The sequence below is a fragment of the Phoenix dactylifera genome, chromosome 5 (genome assembly GCF_051530095.1).
Source record: "Phoenix dactylifera cultivar Ajwa chromosome 5, Ajwa_hap1_PhDact_Kaust_v1.1, whole genome shotgun sequence".
In the NCBI taxonomy this organism is placed as follows: Eukaryota; Viridiplantae; Streptophyta; class Magnoliopsida; order Arecales; family Arecaceae; genus Phoenix; species Phoenix dactylifera.
Genome location: NC_143194.1, coordinates 32,740,001 through 32,761,068, shown reverse-complemented (window position 1 = coordinate 32,761,068; position 21,068 = coordinate 32,740,001). Strand labels below are relative to the sequence as shown.

Sequence of the window (21,068 nt, the reverse complement as noted above, 5' to 3'; positions counted from 1 at the left end):
AACCTATACATTTAACCACATTATAGCTAATCTCAATATATATTAGTTTACATCCGAAAAAATGTTAGGACACCATACAAATCATTTCTTCTACGTCATTACTAGATCACTAGATAACCAGCTGCATTCCTCGCATAACGTCACAGGAAAAGACTCGTGAAATTCAAAGGGATGAGACCACCAAGGCACCGATAAGACACCTTGTCAAATAAGAAACAGATCAACAAATATAGTGGCGTGGCATGGTATCACATAGATGAGTACCTAATATCCACGTGCACTCAATATATACCAGAATCTAAATGCACCATATATACGTTGAATTTTGTTTTAACCTGAATCAGATATGGGATCTAATTTCAAATCTTGTTCGTATTTGATTTGGATATTCGCCAACTTGCATTGCCTAGATCGACCTGTTGATCTAATTTCGAATCTTCTAAAGTTTACACACATCTCTTAGCCGCTCCAACTTCTTTATCAGTCTTGGAGACTGGGAATGATCAAACCCCTGGAACCAGCAAACCTGCACATGCTGCATGACAAACATCTCCATATACAAAATTCTGTAAGGCTGTCAATTTTACACAGGAAGAATTTCTAAGATAAAGACATAATTACATACCTTTTTCCGACGCACTGTTTAGCTACTCAATTTCACATGCATATTTTATTTGAATTTTACAAGGTCAAACTTTGCCCCCCAGTTTACTCTCACGGTAACTTGGTGCACAAAAAATTTAACACTACCACGGTTACAAAACCATAGATAAAAACTACATCTACCATGAGAAATAACAGGCAAGGAATTAGTCAATAAGATAAGCTTGTTTGATGCCATAGAATTGCCAGAACCATTAATAGACCTCAAATCACAAAATTACATGTCATTGTATAATTTTTCACTTAATCAAACTTCACATTTAATCTTAGCATAGACTGCCAGCATTGAAAAAAGTTGAACATGTAGCAAGTCTCCGTGACTGTTTTAGCAAGTCCATAAAATGGCTGTGCACAATTTTATGCACCCGAATAAGAATAAAGTTCATGTTTTATGGCCAGGACCACAGAAAACAGATCTCATATGATAACATGAGCATATTGTGCAACCCACTTATATCTGCTGATCTAATTTGTTGAAAAATGTCAAATTTATTTTTTTCATTCACATTGGCCTAGTCACAAGATACATCATAAGTTCATTTATCAATGGCAATATACGTCTCCAATTGTATTATGAAGTCCCCTACTTGGCATTTTCTACTCTCCCAACTCAATCGCTACACATACAATACACTTGACCCATTTTACCAGGTCCTAGGAAGTGAGGTCTGCGTTTTCTGCTGCTGCATTTGTCTTCAACATGTCATCAGCCTGTTTCAATTGCACCTGCCACAATACAGCAATAGATGAAATGGTGATGCATTTTTTGAAAAAAGGAAACATGTCATAGTTTCAGGATTGTAACAGCAGAAGTTCTGGACCAGCGGTATAGGGAAATTTCAATAAGTTTTGTAGCACACTAAATATAAAGGTAAACTTTTTCGTATGATATGGCTAGAATACATGCATGCGCACATCCATAATTTACACCATAATATTAACTTTTACAAGCTCATAATTAGTCATTATCTCATAGACCATAATTCATACTTTATATTTTGATATTAATGTATACTACAAAATTAATCCTCAACCTCTCATTTTCGGAGGTATCGGGGAAGTATATAGAGTGTATACATGAAGTACTTGGAATATTTTTTAATTTTGAAAAATAAGATACTTAAATATAACTATAGAACATGTATCTAAAAAGTATCCGACGAGCATCAATATCTGATACGGACACGGGATGTGATAACCCTGGTTCCTATATATTAGCAAGAAAAGAAAGGACAAAAGAGCAAAGAAGAAATGAAAAGTAGAAAGATGGGGAGAGAAGTAGAGGACACTGGCATTCTAAGGGTCTAGAAGTGTTTTTGTTAAGAAAAATGATAGAAATTAGATTTTGGAAAGGGCTCAAGAATGGAGGAAGAGAAGAAAAGAAAACATGCACATGCACGCCTGGGGCCCTGAGGATTTGGTGGGGGTGGCGGTGCTCTGATTCTTATTTTCAGGATTTGACCTGACCGTCAAGTCAAAATATGACATTCTTCTCAGGCCTATCAGAGCAAGTTGTGGTTATACTGGGAACCATACAACTCGCATGTACCACTAGTGGAAATAAGACAAAAAAAAAAAAATGTTACCACTAAATGGGGGAAAGCACAAAATTCAACAAGCAAAGCAGAGGACCCCCATAAGCATTTCCTAGCATCACCCGGAAGCTACTCTTCAAAGTATTCGTTTCAGAGAAGAACTTTTCAATTGTGTTTGTTTTAAAAATGCATGTTTTCTGCTTTAACACATAAAGCAGTTGAACCCACCCCCACCCAGCCACCCCTCTAAATAAAAAGCATTTCCTGGCATCACCTGAGAGCTACTATTCAAATCATTCTCTTATAGAATCATTTTTCAATTATGTTTGTTTTGAAATGCATATTTTCCGCTTCAAAATCAATAAAGGAAATAATGTTGAAAAAGAGAAGATTCGACTTTGAATTTTCAGGAAAAAGAACTACCTTGGTATATTTAATCTATTTCTTCAAATATCCTAAGTCTCAACCATTAGGGTAAAAGCAAAATACCGGACAACATTACAGGAACCTTAATGATTGTTATTATATAAGAAAGCCAACACTCAATAGGAGTCTGTTGCACTCATGATTTGCATCCAATGTCTTTTTTTTTTTGAGCAAAGCACCCCATGACAAGTTATCATATTTATAGTTGACATAACAAAGCTCGTCAAAGATTGAACTTTCTAAGACATTTTCAAGTCATCAGTCCATGATTTTCCATGCACCAATAAAATAAAAATCTGGCAGGAGTAGCAAAACAAGGCAATTTATGAGAATTTTACCATTGTTGAAGAAGCATAAACAGCATTTATCTCTCTCTTTGCAAATGATGGCAAGATGAATGCAGCTTTGTGCATCTGAAAAACAGCAAATAGGTTACCCAACTTGATGCCATGTAATATTAACTTTATGAGCAGCCAGCCAAATCACTTAAAATTTAGAAAGAAGAAATAAAAAGAAAGTGCAAGAAGCCAGTGAAACTATAATTATGGCTAATGGAAATTTTAAACCGTTCCTAACAATAACAATACCTCTGAGTTATAGAATTTGACCTCTCTCCCAACCTTGATTGCTCGTTCCTGCTTCTCAATTGGATTTATAGGGTTCATGAAGTTAACTGGCGGGCCATCCTTTGCGCATAATAAAAACCCAATTGCACCACTGCATTTACATTTAACATAGAAACATCAAAGAAAGCGAATCTAAACTGTAGCCATTCCATATTGCTAAGATTGTCTCATAAGGTACAAACATTGGTGGAGCCAGGGGGTTGGGGGTGCAGTTGGCCCCCTGGATTGGAGAAATGTCTCAGATATTTGAGAGTGCTATTTGCTCCATTTTATTGCTAACTGATGTCATGCACTCCTATCATGGCAGTCAAGGGGAAAAAAACTTTTGGAGTAGCTGTAACAGTCCACAACTACTCATCTCTTTTGGAGTTAATTCAAACTTTTCTATTTAAATCATGATTCTCATTTAGATATGCATGATCTCAAGTGGGAAACTTTACTGGTTCCTTCTGAACGAAGAACCAACTTATAATATGATTTTTTTTTTCAAATGCCGAGTAAAAATCTTGGGCCATTAGATTTTTGATAGATAAAGAGAGTTAGTATTCTTTTAGCCTCATCCCTTAACAATATGATTTTTTTTTTCAAATGCCGAGTAAAAATCTTGGGCCATTAGATTTTTGATAGATAAAGAGAGTTAGTATTCTTTTAGCCTCATCCCTTAACAATGACTCTTTTTTTTTTCTTAACCCGATCATGATCTGCCCGTTTTTGGCTTTCCGGTTCAGGATAACTTGGCAACCATCTTGGAATAAAGGAGATAAAACAGAACCTGTGAAGAGGCAGCAAGCTTCTTGCAGTCATATGCCCTTACCAAGTTCCAAGAGAGAGAGAGGAGGGCTCGTCGTTTTCATTTTATCTTATTATTATTGTTTCCCTTGTGCATGTTTAACTTTTTCTTTTATATATAGTCATTGCACTGTTTTTGGTTAGAGCTTTTGTTTAAAATGTTATACATACAAGAAACAGTGGTCGGTGAAATATTACAGACTTCTCACTAGGGATCAATTTATTTTTCATTTATCTTCTTCTTTATTATTTTATACTTCTATCTTATACTGGCTTGCTTGTATTATTTAAATGAACACTTCAATAGATTTTAATGAGATGTATTTTTTTATAATTTTGTTATTCCTCTAAAAAAACTTTTATGTTGGATGTATTCATGAACAGTAGTTATCAGGATTGTCCCAACTTACATCATATCCTGGATCAGCCACTGGCTACAAGGAGCGAAGACGATTGCTGACCATCATCAACTTCAATGAGTTAGCCAACTATTCTTTTGTTATTACAAACTGTTCAGTAGCAATCTTGAGATTACAGAGCCATGTAAAGAGAAACACTTGGAGTTGAAAAGCAGGACCAGATATTAGTAAGAGAGAACTCGAAGACAATGCAGATAGCATCAGTGAAAGGTGATTTTGCTACTACAATTGACAGTGACTGCTGCCCATATTAGGAATTAAAGGGGTAGGAGGATTTGAACGAGCCAACCAGTTGGATAAGGAGTATCATGGTTATTGTTTCCCTACAGATACCCGAAATTTTTTCTTTTCAAATTTAACATTTACATGTAACTGCTGAAAAAAATTGCAGAGACAAACAAAATGCTAGCATACAAGCAGTCATAAGTCAGTCTATATGTTTCACAGGATTAAAAACAAATAAACTAGAAAAGTTTCCCCTGCGGAAAACTTAATATACCTTTCTCTCCAGGGAACACATCTTAAAGATAAAATCATATAAACAAGATTACATGTTCAAACTGATAGCAAATCCCTTCCCCCAAAATTAAGGGGAAAAAAAAGAGTTAGAATGTTTAAGTAAGTTGTAAAGAAATTATCTCAAATTGATACACTAGCTAGTACAGTATAGCATAACAAGATGGCAAATAATCCAGCAAGTTACAATTTATGATGACGAGAACAAATAATCATAATGAAAGTTTTCCTTCAGGTGAAAAAGAGAGATGTTGCTACATAAAAAGTCCCAATACTTTCAATTTTTCAACTCATTGCTAAACAATTTATACAATATACTACTAGACAATCAAAAAACCTTCAAATAATTCAAAGGTTGGTTCTTGAACTATTCACAAATTAATTTTAACATATTCATGAAACATTCACTACTAAGAATTCATTAATCAGCAAATGTTCACAGATAAGTGATTGCTAATGTCATCATTGTTGTTGTCAACCTATGCTTATTGCTTGGCGACAGAGTACCAGGATACCATTGTAGCATTCTTCTTTCTTAAATTCCCATCCACGTGACCATCTAACTCTCCATATTAATATTTTTTTACATTTTCCTAAATTCAAGATTTTATCACTAGCTGAATTATTCTTCAATATCAAACTTGTAATAAGGCTACACTTGGGGGCTATATGGATGCTTGGCTACCTCAGTCACTAAGTTATAAGAGGCATCACATAGACATGGATGCCATTCATCCATAGAGCCCTTGCCCACTTTCATGCACCAAAATCAGCACGTTGTAATCATTTAACATGATTGGGTGCTGTATGCAATACCAAACTGTCTAATGGAGACTTCTGTCCAAGTGTTAAGTCTATCTATGCCCAACCTGAAGTAGACTCCTGATATCAAAAGCTTCAGGAGGAACCAGGCACTCTGTTACAGACATAAGAGAAACAGAGTGCAACATTATTGTAACCGCCATTGTGCCAAACATCATGTTCGAAAGCTTCTGAGGATCAGATAAAGATAACCAAAAACTATTCTCAAAAAAAGAAAAATAAAACTGTAAAAGTACCTAGGATATGTGGGTACACTTGTCCAGGCATATCGGACAGAACCCTTAAATGTTTCAAGACAAATAGAAAGCATATCCTGAATAAGATGGGTATGCAGCCACATGCTTTCTGCTTGATTACAAAGAACACCACCAGGCTTTAATGCCCTTGCAATTGTGTCAAAAAATGGCCTTTCCACAAGTTCCTGAGCTGGCCCTGTAAATCAATGGGGGGAAGGTTCAGTGTGCAACACTAATGATAAATGTACTAGAAAAAAGAAACATAACATTAAAGAAAGCACAAAAGGAAAAGCAAGAAAACATTGATTCCAGACTTCTTCAGTTGCATAGAGTAACATGCTTTTATGAAGGTGCCAGGGAGCACCATGGTTTGGCTGTTCTAGTCGCATGTGGATATGCAGTCGTCTATATAACTAATTGAAGACTATTGGAACCATTTCAAAAATAAATTATTGAAGTCACAATAAAGATGCTTTCTTTCAAAATGACTTCGGTGAGCAAGTGCTGAACTCGATGAACTTTTTCATAAGGGCATTAAACCAATAAACGTAAGAGATGACATCCGAGCATGGCAGCACATTTGGAGGCTCATATATGAAGAATACATATATACCCTATAAAGATACTAATACAACAAAAATAAAAGTAGCAAAGAAAGACAGTATAACAAATAAATTTATGCTGTAATATATATATACTTAGAATTCATGTTAGAAAAAAAAAACAATGATGTATCTTTGAAAAAAAAAAGTGTTGTAAAATGCAGTGCATATTGTTGCACAGGACATGCGGTCTCTTGACTGCCTGCGTTGCCTATATGCAATACTACATGCACTCATACAGCATATATTATAAAAAGGAAAAAAAACTGTCAGCTTAGCATTGCATGATTGCATATACAACCTGCTTAGTATCATAAAGCTACATATGTGAGCCCATTGCATTCTGGAGCTGCATATATAGCCCACTCTTACGTGGGCCATGAGGTGATGATTAGGTTTGATATGGGTTTCAGGTAGGCCTAATACAAGCATTAATAGTGATAAAATATTGACTATGTCATAGTCAAGTAATAAGCACTAATTATTAGCTGTTATTGTTATTAATATTGCTATTATTGATCCACAAAAATTTACCCTCATAGATATTGTTATTAATATCTTTTGACTCAATATATGTGGGCACCTGATATCTATGAGGGTTCACCCACCCCGGTGACAGCATTCCTTTCTATTGCGCCTAAAATCTCTATTTTTGCAAATATGTCACGTGTTTCTATTGTTGAAGAAATAAGGTCCGTTGCTGATTTCAAAGAAAAGGAAAAGAAAACGGATCGCCCGGCTACCCTACCATTTGAAGCGAAGAGGCCAACATTTCATTTATATCGAGCGTCCCATCGGACGGATCGAAGGATCCTCAGACTCCCCAAAAAACGTCGTGTTCAAATAGTTCCAACCTTTTTTGAATCTCCATTTTCACTTGACATATCCCCGCTGCTTGGGCGTCCCTGTAGAAAGGAACTCAACTCAAAACGAAGCGAAAACTACTGCTTACTGCTTTGGCCGCTACGAAAAGAGGATCTAAGACCAAGTGTTGGCACCCTCCAACTGAGACAGTTCTAATCTGACAATTGTGTCGCGATCGGTCTTTCGGTCATGGGCAACCTTATGAGCACAGACCCAACAACAGGTGTTACTGAGCGTGGACGGAGTCCGTTACAAGTCTAAGATTTTGAAGTTGCCTTCCAATGGATAAACGTTAGTACCCGTGGATAGAGATGTTTTCCCAATGATTGATAGATATACCGGGGAGATAGTTTGGCAAGCAAGATCTTCTACTGGAAATGAAGCTGTCTTCTACGGGAGAAACTTCATCGGATAGGCCGGAGTGAGGGAGCCCAGTAATATATTATTTTTTTGTTTTTATTGTACTTGATATATTATACTTATTTTAAAATAATTAAAAAATAGTAGCCACATATACCCACAAACCACATAAGCTGCAAAAACACCTAAGGCAGTTGGATAGATGTCATAGTGTGTCAAACCAAAGCAAGGCCGCTTGAGTAGCATTTACATACCCAAGTGATTTACCAGAAAAATAGAATCAAGTGATCAAAACTAAGATCGCTATAGGTGAGATAAGATGGCACTGAAGAAGCAAAATGGAGCATAATTGTTTACGTTGCAAGCAGAATAAGACAGCAAAGGCAGTTGGATATAGGGTTGTCAAACAAGCAAGCTGTTCGTAAGCAGCTCATGTTCGGCTCATAATTCAGAGGGAAATAAGCTTGCTTAATTAGTATAAGCTGAATATAAGCAAAGATTATGAGCTCAACATAAGCAAGCAAAACAAAAGCTGGACCGCTCGCTTATAATCAAGATAAGCCGTCTCAGTAATGAATACCAGGCCTTGTATCGAAACCACATTATCACTGTGTCGGTACGGTACAATTCAGAGCCTATTCGGCGTATCGAGTGTTATTACACCCCTCATATTGTATACCGGTACCAAACCGGTACGTTACAATATACTCCATACCGCCTAGTTCGGTACAGTACAGCGAACCCTTGCTTATAATCATCTCAATATAGCTCAAATATATATTTTATATTTTCTGTTATTTTTATTTCTAATATAAAAGTATTTCAGATACAGATGATGTCTAAGAGTTAAGATCATTAACTTGAAGGAGATCAAGTTATATCAGAGTTTTAGTTTTCCCATCTACTGGAATCAAGACCAATGGTTGAGACCAAAATCCTTTTAAAAAAAGGGGATCCAAAGAGGGGAAACCCAAGATCAGCTCTAATCTTTCTCTTCTCTCCATTATTTTTTCCCTTCCCCTTCCTTTCCCTTCTCTCACACTCTCTAATGGCAGCAGCAGCAAGCCATAAGATCTCATCTCTGTGTCACCAACTTCCAGCCAACAATCTCCTTGATTTCTGCAGGTCATCGATCTCACCGGCCACTAGATCTTCTCAGCCCCTTCATCACCCCAGCTTCGCTTCCATTTAGAGCTCCGCCTCACCATGACCACCTTTGTCATATCCGTGGCCACCCCACATTTCTTGATTGATGGCCCTAGATCTTGCACCGCAACCCCCCCCCCCCCTCCGAAAAAAAAGCAATCAAGCTAATCGAGCAAGCTCAAGTTCTAAATGACCCATGCTCAAGCCATGTTCTCTGAGCTGCAGTTGAACTCAAGCTGAGCTCGACCCAGCCTAGTTGTCAATCAAACCGAGCTGGAGCTGGGGTCAGCTCGCTCAAGTTCAGCCCTTTTACACCCCTATTTGCATGTATGTCACAGTTGGTGTCAAAGCACAGCAGGGAACCCAGCTTCTACGTGATCTACTGGAAGAATGACGTACCCCACAGAGCTGCAACATGAAAGGGTTGATAGAACCATGCCAGTAGAATGAAGCAGCTAGCAAAGTCAGCTGGCCACAGAGCTAGCCGGCTAGCAAAGTCAGCTTGAATGATGTACAATGACATGCAATTTCAACAGAACAGATGATGTCACCAATATGCATGCTATTGATGTTGACAAGTAATTGAACAATGATTTGTTCTAGGCAGGGAAATGAAGGTTATGAATCTCAATGAAGGCACCAACAAGGGGAGATGAAATAAAAAAGTAAGTCCAGATGGCAATGCACAATGAAACATGAAGTTATGAAGCACCACCAAGAATCACTGATTGGTGCAACAATCATACCAACAAAGAAAATAGAGTTCCACTATGGAGCCAAAATGATGGTGGAAAGAAAAATATAAGGAAAACCCTACTACATGTTTTTTTTTAAAAAAAATCAGCTTGAAGTAAACACAATAGAATGAAGATGCTGCAATGGATGATGCCATCCAAGATTGAGATGTGAATCGGAGACAAGATTGTGCAAGTTTTCAACAGAAGATGATAGGTCGAGCAAAGGATTTCTCGCATATAAGGTCATTAAATTGAAGAGAAAAGGCACGATGTGCATAAAGTTCATAACATCTCAATGGGTCAATACACATAAGATTGCTTGGACCTCAAAAAGTTTGGGAGAAAAAAGCCCGATGTGACCTACAAAAAAAAGATGGATATCACTAGCAAATAAATGGTGGATTCTCCCTCTCATGGTTCATCGTACTGACTCGAACCAGGCAGTATTGTGCGTACCATATTGTACCAGTTCGGTACCGATACACAATATAGGTGGCGTACTAACACTTGGTACAACGAAAAGATTCCGTACCGACACTGCTAGTGTGGCACCAGTACGGGGTCCAGTACCGAGATGGAGAACCTTTCTCCCTCTAATCATAAAGGGTTACAGAAGACCAAAAGGAAAGCTAACACAATACTATACTAGCCAAAGGAGGAACATCCCACAACCTAGATGTGTTGACCTTATGAAGTTTAAGCAACTATATAACAGAGATCATGAAGCGTTACAAACGACCGAATATTACTATGTGACTGGCTGAAGGAGGAACATCCCACAGCCTAGATACAGACCATATAAAGTTTAAGCACCTATACAAGTGGGAACATCATCAATAAGGCCGACCAGATTATTTTAAAAAACAATAATTCAATTACATGCAAAATAATAAAAAGATAAGGAGCACATATAAAACAGCATGGTAGGGAACAGCACTTGTACATTCATATCTAATAGTGTTAGTGATTACCTAACTGAATGATACCATTTGACATTGTACATCTATGTGTAATAATAATTCCACTACCCCTGTAAAAATACTGACAGCTTTGTACGTCTGTGAATATAAATTATTGGCTATTGCCTTCTAATAGATCATTTAAGTTTTGAGCAGCCTGTTGCAACGATATAAGAAGTGATTTCTTCTAAGCAAAGATAATATTTTAAAGATTTAGCATCTAGACATGAAAATTTTCACCCTCAATGATTTCTAGATGAACTATAACACCATTATAAAATTTACCTGAAGAGAAGTGGTAACTGCAGCTCACCTATTGGATCAGAGGAATCAACAATGATGGCATCATACATCCCTTCAGGAACATTTTGCATATACTCAACAGCTGTAAGAAGCCCACATATTACCCAGGAAAATGTTAAGCATAAGTAGGTAAAGCTGCAACTAGAAACTAATTGCTTATATGACTTCACATTCCATAATAACAGTACACATTGACGCAAATTGCCAACCACAGCAATGCCATAAATACAAACTGCTCAATTAATGGCATGCATATGCCAATTTCTTAACATACCATCACCAACATGAAGTCGAACTCGAGGATCCTCAAACCCAACAGATAGATGTGGGAAGAATTCTTTACAAACCTGCATAACACATACATATTTAACCACAAAAGAGAATATCCGTGACATGAGAAGGTAAAGAAATTCCTAACACACTCACATCTATCACCAGCTTATCTATTTCACAAATATCTATGACCTCCACAGAACTATGTCTAGAAACTTCTCGAAGCACACCACCATCACCACCTCCAACGACTAAAACCTGCATTGAATAGTCTTGTTTAGCTTGTCATAGCATGAATAATTGCTATTTGTATTGTAAAAATCAGTGCTAACACAGGATAAGAGACATTTTAACATTACAAAAACAAGAAAAAAATTCACTAAAATGCCATACATATAATCAACCTTACCTCAAGATCTCTGGATCCTTTGTCCATTCTGCCATCTAGAATCAAACTGCCTACTTCTAAACCACTTATTAGTTTATGTCAGCTCAAATTACAAGAGAGCTAAATAAATCCAGCAAGCTACAGCCCATGCCTAAAGAAACTTTTAGAACAACATATGCCATCTACGAATCTATCAAATCTTTAAACATTGAAACTTGGAACAGCATTTCACACCCTCTCTTTGCATTGATTCTTGTTATCACTATCATTTTCATATAATAAAACATTAGATCGTCATGAACACAATTTCAAAATTATAATATACCTATAAAAATGTATCATTATCATAATGTTCTTAGAATAACCTACAACAAGATGATGTGCAACTGAAGTTGATGTGCTCATTAACGCAAATCAATTATAAAAGCTCAGAAGCATGTCCAATAGCACTAGAACAAATATCCTTCTCCACAAATGTAAGGTGGGTGGAAAAAACCTCCATCTAATGCAAGAAATCACCACCACCTTCTCTCTTCTATTGTCGACCTCTTTGACTTTACTATGGAAATATGATACAAAAGAATTATTAACAAGTCCCACTTATAGTGAATTGATGCAATGACAAGTGAATTAATAGATTCATGATCTTAACATTAACCTTCTAATGTTAACATGGAGAAAAAAGTGAATATCATCATCAAGCACAAACAGTCTTAGCATTAGCATGAAATCACCATCACCTTCTCTCTTCACCTCTTTGTTCTTCCTATAGAAATATGAAACGAAAGAATTACTAACAAGTCCCACTGATACTGAATAGATGAAGTGGCAAGTGAACTAATAGATGCATGATCTTAACATTAACTTGTAATGTTAACATAGAGAAACAAAGGCATATCAGCTTAAAGCACAGATGGTAAAATGTGATGTCACACCATGCAAGTGCCTAACCATGGAAGCTACAAGTGCAGCATGCTGTCTTTCGCAGTTTGAAAATTTATCAAGTACCAAAAGTAATTAGACAAAGAAAGGCTTAGAACAGTAAAGTTACATGTTTGGGGGATGGAATTGAACACAGAGGAAGGTGGGCAATCATCTCCTGGTAAGCACATTCATCTTTATCCGTCAGCTGGACAATGCCATCAAGCACAAGCACTTTTCCATATGTCTTAGACTGCATAGGAAAGCAGCATAAAAGAGAGCTCAAAATATTCAAGATAGTTAAATGTCTACAAACAAGATTAAGAAAAACCTCAAAAACCAATATTTCTTGGTACTCTGACCTCCCCTGGTATAGAATCTTCTCCACTTCCAAGGAATGAGTTTCTCCTGTATGCAGCAATTAAATTCACATGGAATAGATATAAGAATTCACAATTCGATATAGGTCAACATTGAGTAATATGTTGTAATGCACAAAAGAAATCTCATATATGCACAAAGCAAATGATAATGCTACAATACAAGGGAGTATCAAGCAAAAAAGATTCAACGTTAAAGTTCATATTGAACCTATTTTTGCAGACAACAGAGCAAATGGTTTAAGCTATGCATAGACATCATGCCAGATTGGTATCACCCAAGGTCCGCAATCTCAGTACCGCGTACCATATCGGTATTTTACAGGTTCGGTACGGTACGATACGCATCATGTACCGAAATAGCTTTCAACCACTTTTCTCAATTTTTATCTTGGTACGCCTCAATAAAGGTCGGTACGTTCGGTACGCCTCGGTACAGGTCGGTGTACGCCTCGGTATGAGGCGGTATGGAATGGGGTACAAGGCGGTATGGGGTTTGTACCGATTTAAAATTGAGTTTTGTACCAGTTTCCTCTCGGTATGGTATGATATGCCCCGTATCTAGCAATACGGGGTGGTATGGCAATCCTTGGACTATCACCACAAAACACAAAAAAGATTTGGTAACTCCAATATAAGGCCAACTATGAAAAGTGATAGTCAAAAAAGGAGTTAATGCATACTAACTTGCCAACTATAAAGTGCAATCAAGTCAATTAGGGATGTTATGGCTATCTTCATTAGAGGGGAAAAAATCATATCACAGACATGGACATACATAATCAAGATCATAATACATAAGATGAATATCTCACCAGGCTGAGGACTAGAGGAAGCCTTAACTTTGTAGACCAATTCAGAACTTAAGCAATCCTTATCCAAAAGGACAAACAATCTAAAAATATGGTTCAACAAAATGAGTTTGAAAATTCAAAAATTAATGTCCATCATAGTGAAAGTTTCCCTAGAACATTTGAGGAGCTCCTAGAGAATATAAATATCCTAAACTAAGAAACAAGCCAAGCACAAATACGTATCCAGGTATATCTGATACCTCAGCATCCTTGCAGGGCTCCAATTGAATATAAATATCTTAAAACTTCAAGGCATGCCTCGTCATGCGAAGAATTAATAATTTCTTAGGGTAGGAATGCCACATCTTGTAGAAGTATCATACCAGAACCTGAATATAACCTAGTAAATAACAAACAATTTGCATAAATATTCATTTACTTAATGGCAAGGGTCTCAGTATGATGAGGATATGGTCCAGATACTCCTCACATGTTTTGAATGCTTTTGGCATTTGTGGGGTTATTGGCTGAGTCAGGTCAAGCAAGTCCATGACTAGAAAAACCATATATACATAGATGTGTATATATCATATATACATAGATGTGTATATAGAAACTACACAAGCGCACACACTGAACATGAAATTTAAGAGAGGGTACCTGGCCACATAGGATTATTGTAGAACAAGACCTTGCCAGCTTTACCTGCAACAATTCCATAGCAAGGAAAAAAGAACTGTAAATTAAACCACCTCATATACCTATCATCATTGTCAGGATAATAACAAAATTCAGATACAAATAACAGATAATAACCCGAGCATGACCGAGATTCTGTGAACCACCCTGATACCACAGTAGCATGACATTTAGCCTCAGACTCTGGCACCGAAGCCCTTGCCTTTAAGCAGCAAGGAGGAATGACCTTTACGGAGCCATTTCCCCCACTTCCATTTGTTTCTTGCATCCTATCCAAATCTTTTCCTGCGCCACCTCCCTCCATGTATTCTATTTCCTTTTGCCGTTTCAAGTATCTCACCAAGTCAGAAAAGAAAGCAAACGAGCATGAGCTACACGGAAGAAAGATTTTATTTCCCAAAAGGAAGACACCAAAAGGAAAAAAGCAGAGAAAACTAGAAGAACATATATAGATCTTGGGAAAATTCAAATCTTCAGGAAGAATCAAAATCATCTCCATTGAAAGGACCTCAAGAAGCAACTGAAAAAAGTACCCAGAACGCTACAGATCAAGAAATCAAGAGCCTCTAGCCATTGTCCAAAAAGAATGAAACTGGACACTTATCAAAGACTCTAATGAGAACCAACCATGGAAATCTAGACAAACAAAAGCGAATTTTGGGAAACCTTCAAGAAATCTTCCGAAACAGGCAACAAAAACAGCAAAAGATGTTCTAATATCACAATCAACCCCGACATAAAAATAAAGAAGCAACTGACTAGCAACCACGATACGAATCAAGAAATCAAGAGTCCCTCACCGTTATTCAAAAACAAAGAAACCGAACATGAACCGCACCGACAAAAGAACAAGAATGCAACCAACAAGCATAAATCGCAATGACGAAAGATTAAAAACGCAACCAAACATGAATCACCACTGAGAACGATCTGATTCTCCGAAAGAAAGACATGATACAACAAATCAAACCCAGCCGACCACAGAAACCTCGAAGAAGAGAGAGACAAATCGGAGAGAAAACTCCAATAAATCTTCGAAAACGAGCAACTAAAACAGCAAAAGAAAAAACCATAAAAACCTAGAAGATCACGTACAGGAAGTAACCGACAGTTATCCACAAACGCAAGAATCAAGAAATCAAGATTCGATTCCCCTGCCACGCTAACTGAAGCGTCTCCAGAGCGAGATCGCCGACCAACGACCTAGGGTTTCACCGAGCCCTAGCGGAAGCGTAAGAACTCAGCAAGAAGTCCGAGAAAGAGAAGGGAGGAGGCGATCGGCTCGGCTTACCGGGTTCCAATGGCGAACGAGGGAAAGAAAGGCGTCGACAGATGCCTTCTTGGAGAAAGAGTAGGTCGCTTTGGAACTCCTTATGCTTCTCCGTTATCGAGTAAATTACCCTTATAGCTCCCGCTCGCTCCCTCTCTCGGTCTCACTCACTGTTCGAGTTTTCGAGATGCGATGTCGGAGCGGGCAGGGGGAATTTATAGAGGTGGACGGGGATCATCACCTCTTTTCACGAAAAGACCGATTTGCCCTCAATCCGTTTTGGTTCGGTCTTCGAGGCGCGAGTCGACGATAGCGTAGTGCCGTGACGACGAACTCCTTTTCAATAACCTTCACGGACTTCCTTCATCATCAAAGAGACGGCGTCGCGTGATTGGTGGGCGCTACTGACAGCGTGTAGATAACTTTCCGAATGGGAATGGTTGTGAATGCTTGCCACCGCCGTATCGCTCCATTATTCCAAAAAGAAATAAGGGCGACGTCTCCTCTACCCAAAAACAGCCACGGTTTTGGGCCCGGCCCACCTAAACTTTTTGGTCCGCGGCTAACCACCGCGCTGCCACACGTTCTCGGAACTTAGAGGAGTGCTACGACGAGAGGCCTGTCCTTTGTCAGCTGTCGGAGGCAGCATGGTGTTGCCTTAGTGATTAAAGATCACGAGTTTAGGGTGATTATGGCGATAGAGCGGGGCAACTTTGAGTTATCAATTATGAGGGCGGGACTCAAAATTGCTTGGGAGGATGCCGAGTTCTAGAAACTCGGTGCATCATCCTAAAGAGAGACTCAGTAAAAATAATTAAATAAATTCTACAATAGGAATCAGAGGTGTTCGATTGCTTCTAGAGGACATCCGGCGTGCTACAAAAATATGACGTCTACCAAATTTTGTATATATTTCGAAAGATGAATGCCCTTGTTGACGGGATCATTATTATTATTTTTTTCTCTTCTGCTGCTGCTCATCTTGTGCAAGTGATTTTTTTTTTTTTTTTTTTTTTTTGGAGGACTGGAAGAGCCACGTACCTTTGGATTGGACAAAAACCATCAAATATCATCGCGCATCTCTTGATTGGACGTGCATGTTGAACGTATGCCATCAATTAGTGGTTACTATTCACAGACACGACATGTCCTCAAAGATGAGGAGCTGCGTCCTAGGAACTACTATAGCCAAAGCGATCGATTTTTAAGTGCACATGGATTCGAAGAGTTTTTTTTTTTTTTTTTTGCCATTGCTTTTAATCTGAGTACGTTCCTTTCGAGAAAATGATGGTGTTTTTTTTTTATTATTTTAACAATATATTTTTATAGGTAATGCGCATCATGATTGTGATTGGGAGGTTTAGACTTTATGCTACGTGCGACATTACAAGATAATTAATGCTTCATGTGCATCCGTTCCACATCTAGCTATCCACATATAATGACAATATCTGGGGGGATTCAAGACCACAAAGTTAACAATATTTGTTCCCCTTCTTCTGGAGGCACTTTGACAATTCTAACAAAGTACGAAGATTATTTGTATTTATTGTGGTAGTCAAAAGAGAAAAGAGAGTGATGACTGGTGCTTCTTTGAGCCAACAACAACAAGAAAGAATAATAATAATAATAAATAAAAGAGACTAGTACTTCCACCTGCTTTTCTTTCTCCCTCCATTTCTTGATGAACATTAACAACCATTTTTTGAGAGGCTTGCCAACTAATTTCTTTAATAAAGTAGATTTATTTGTACTATAAAAAAATGAAAATTATAAATAAGTAGCATTTGTTTATTATAATCACAAGGTCGGTATTTTATTCCTTTTCTCAACTAACTTTTTTAGATTTTAGAATTGAGATCATTTCAGAAGATCTTTATTTAGTTTTCATATGGATAAAAAGTTTGGAAGGGAAAGAAATAAATGAATAAGATTATAGAGGAGGAAATCATGAATTTAGATCCGAAAATTCTAACTAAGGTCAAATTTTTTGATATCATGGTTTTACTTTTTTATCTATTTTCTTTAGAAAACCAAACATCCAACTGGATTAAATCACGGCATATAATTTTCGAATACTGTATTAGATTACAAAATATTATAATTTTTTTGTATGTCTATATGCAACCTCACGACTTAGGAAAGTGGTATTATGTGTGCTTCATATGTTTTTTTATTCAGGAGATTCCAAGTTGGCCCTCAACATTCAAAATAAGAAACAAGATCCTTGGGGCAGGAGTAGGTATGCCAGCTTTGTCCGCATATCAAGTACCTAATGAAGGAAAATATGACTACCCATCCTATCGTGTTTCACAAAGTTTTTTCTTCTTTCTTATAGATATATTTGGGAATGTTGAGAGGGCAAGGAAATAACTCCATCATTGGAAACGGGGGAGATCAAGAAGCAGAAAAATAAAATAGAGAGAAACAAGAGCGGAGGTATGAGCTACTAATTAGGATAAGGACTCTCTCGAGAACAAAAATCATATTGGGCGGGCACCATAGGATATCATATAGGACGGAACTTTTTTTGTCATATTTTTTCTTACATCCATTTTAAAGAAGAAGCACGGAAGTCAAATAAAGATAGAACTTCTACTACTAACGGAATCTGTCAATTTCATAACTTAAAAAAATTAAAAAAAATTACGTATCAATAAAGACCATATGCAAAAATGACCGCCGCATCTTCTTTCTTCTTCGTCAAGTGATATACATTCATTAGCTTCTTGATACATATTATAAACTTATTTGATATACACCTAATAGCAACCAATACATACCTCCAAATAAATCATTACATAGTTTTTAGAATATGATGTCTACCAGTACATAATATATCTCTAGTTGATATACACCGAGCAATATAGTCATCCAATATCTCAATACATACTTTTAGATAAATCAATATATAGTTTTCAGGATATGATGTGTACCAGTACACACTACTTGATCAAGTAATACACACTTATCGGCTTCCTAATACATAATGCAAGCTTTTCTGATACATACTCAGCGGTAACCTGATATATACCTTTAGGTAATCGGTACATAGTTTCCATAATATAGTATCCGCCAGTACATACTGCACGGTCGGATGATATATACCTAACAAAACAGTCATCCAAGTTTCAATGCATACCTTTAGATAAATCGATATATAATTTCTAGAAGGAAGGAAGAAAGAGATTGGAAAAAAGAAGAAAGACACGTGGATGAGAGAGATGGCTTGATGAAGAAGAGGATAGAAGGAAATGTTTGATGAGGAAGAAAGAGGATGTAGATTATTTTTCTTCGTGCATGATCTCTCTGTATGCGTGCAATTTTTTTTGGTTTTCTTATAAGTTAGGAAACTGATGAACTCCATTAGTAGGAATTTTCTTATCTCTATTTGACTTTTGGATTTTTTTTTAAGACAGGCACAAAAAGAATTGTTTCAAATAAAGAGTCCAGCCCATATTTTTTTTCTATGTTGCCCACCCTAGATGATTTTTGTTCCTCTCCAAGCATAATGCCAAAGACCTCCGAGATCTAAATTAGTGGAAAAAAAAATAACCATAACTGTCGTCGAATTCAGAGACAAATTTTTTATTCCCAACAATAGATTTTACGTGTTTTAATTGCTCCACCTCTTAGCGTGCCCCGCCCGACAAACAAGGGCTTTCGAGGCTTGCTTTGTTGCAGTCTTCTTTTCTTCTCCTCATTTTTTTCCCCACTTTCTCATAACCACTCTCTAATCAAGGCGCTTAGTCCCTACTGCTTCATTGTAGCATGCCATATAATCTCACACAGATAATGCATATGGGAAATTGCTTCTCCTTTATAAGTTCTGGAGTGAATGATATTAAAACCTATCAAACGAACGGTAAACCCAAGATGGTGGTTATTGAATCTGCTACAAGCTTTGATTGCTAGTCTAGTTGTGGAATAGATCTTGTGGTCTCAATTGCGTATTCGCGTGCGCACCCAAGGGCATGCATGCAGAAATATTTGTTTTAGAAAAGAAAGGGAGAGATCATCCAAATTTTATTACATAAAAACGTCACAAAAGAAATAAAATGATGCAAACAAAAGGATATGGGAAAGAGAGGGAGGAGAAAGGGAAGAGCATCAAGTTGGAAAAAGTAGGTAAATGTGCTTATGTTCGCCAATGTACATTGATTTGTTAGAGATTTATGGGCAACAAAACTTTCCAGGGGAATTATGACGATTTCATATGTAGAAATGTGGTTTCCTCTTCTCTTCTGAACGGCTGGTACCGTAGCGTGAGTGCCATGCATGCCCCAATCCCTAGTAATGTACACTATGGGCCTATGGCTTAATTTGATACAAAGCGAGGAACTTTATCAGGATTTGGCATGCCATAAATTCTCTTGAAAGAGAGGAGTCCCTCAGATGGTTTATGCTAAAGAAGACAGAATATTTTCACTATAGAACTGTTACGTTTTACCTCCAGCCGTTCCCAACCAAACTACTACAAGCTGAAAGAATCTTAGAATCAGCAATCCTGTTGAGCATGCGTAATGTTCAAGCAAGATCTAATCTAAACAAAAACTGCGCAGTTTCAATCTCTCCTCTCTCTCTCTCTCTCTCCCCGCCTCTCTTAAATTGGAGACTAGAGAGGCTTCATTAATGGTAATGGCAGTAAAGAAGATGAAAAAGATACAAGCTAGCCCTGATCTGTACAACCAAAGCTAGCCAAGATACTGCTTCATGATGAGAGAGCCCCTCTCTGGGACAAAGCCATGCACACGTATTCAAAATATTCTGCTAGGAATGCTGCACCCCGTGCTACCATTATGAACAAACCTAAAGACAGATACCGCGGCTAAACTACCGCCCGTCCCCTATGGCCATAAATTTGTGTGAACATCCATCAAGCAAAGAGTTCAACAGTTTCCACCATCACATCCCTGGGCTTTCTTCTGAAGAGTCGCCAGCTAAAATTATCACCATCAATAATAACACGGTAAGGTGCTATTCTGTTTCCATCCTGAAAAGTTTGTGGTGCATCAAGTCAAGGGTACTGGTCTCTTCTTCTTCTTCTTCTTCTTTTTGGGCACATAGTCAAGGGTGGTCTTGACGCACATCTTTCTTCTAAAGATCAGTGTTAGCCATCTTTTTGCATGCTCCAAGATCTTGCTCCATATGGTAGTAGCTAGTTCCAGTCTTCATAACTGCTCCAAATACTGAGATGTGCGCTAGTCTAGTACACATTCATGTTTGCAGATTAGTGGTGAGCTTGGGACGGTGATATCAGAACTAATTTGCTTTGTCTAAAGTTTAGATTATTTGTTGTTGATGCATATGTTTTTCTGCAATTAACCCTAACTACCTCAG

The 21,068-nt window shown here is 37.5% G+C and overlaps 1 protein-coding gene across 18 annotated transcripts; it reads right to left on the bottom strand.

The window, feature by feature from the left end:
• Positions 1 to 1,132: 1,132 nt before the first annotated feature.
• LOC103702966 (spermine synthase-like) lies at positions 1,133 to 15,917 on the bottom strand. 18 transcript variants are annotated; one of them, XR_016413323.1, is made up of 13 exons: positions 15,750 to 15,912; positions 14,576 to 15,679; positions 14,420 to 14,464; positions 12,917 to 12,993; positions 12,716 to 12,838; positions 11,430 to 11,534; positions 11,278 to 11,350; positions 11,014 to 11,085; positions 6,033 to 6,228; positions 4,450 to 4,495; positions 3,212 to 3,341; positions 2,963 to 3,037; positions 1,133 to 1,389 (listed from the first exon to the last, which is right to left on the bottom strand). XR_016413323.1 is itself a non-coding variant. In XM_008785636.5 (13 exons), exons 3-13 carry the CDS (start codon positions 14,760 to 14,762, stop codon positions 1,318 to 1,320), a joined length of 1,155 nt encoding a protein of 384 aa, XP_008783858.1. In that variant the 5' UTR covers positions 14,763 to 14,793; positions 15,554 to 15,679; positions 15,750 to 15,917; the 3' UTR covers positions 1,133 to 1,317. The 18 variants fall into 18 exon arrangements, 14 of the variants coding, with proteins under 14 accessions (XP_008783858.1, XP_008783855.1, XP_088578587.1 ...); XM_008785636.5 differs by lacking the exon at positions 4,450 to 4,495 and having other exon boundaries at positions 14,576 to 14,793; positions 15,554 to 15,679; positions 15,750 to 15,917; XR_016413322.1 differs by having other exon boundaries at positions 12,716 to 12,993.
• Positions 15,918 to 21,068: the final 5,151 nt, after the last annotated feature.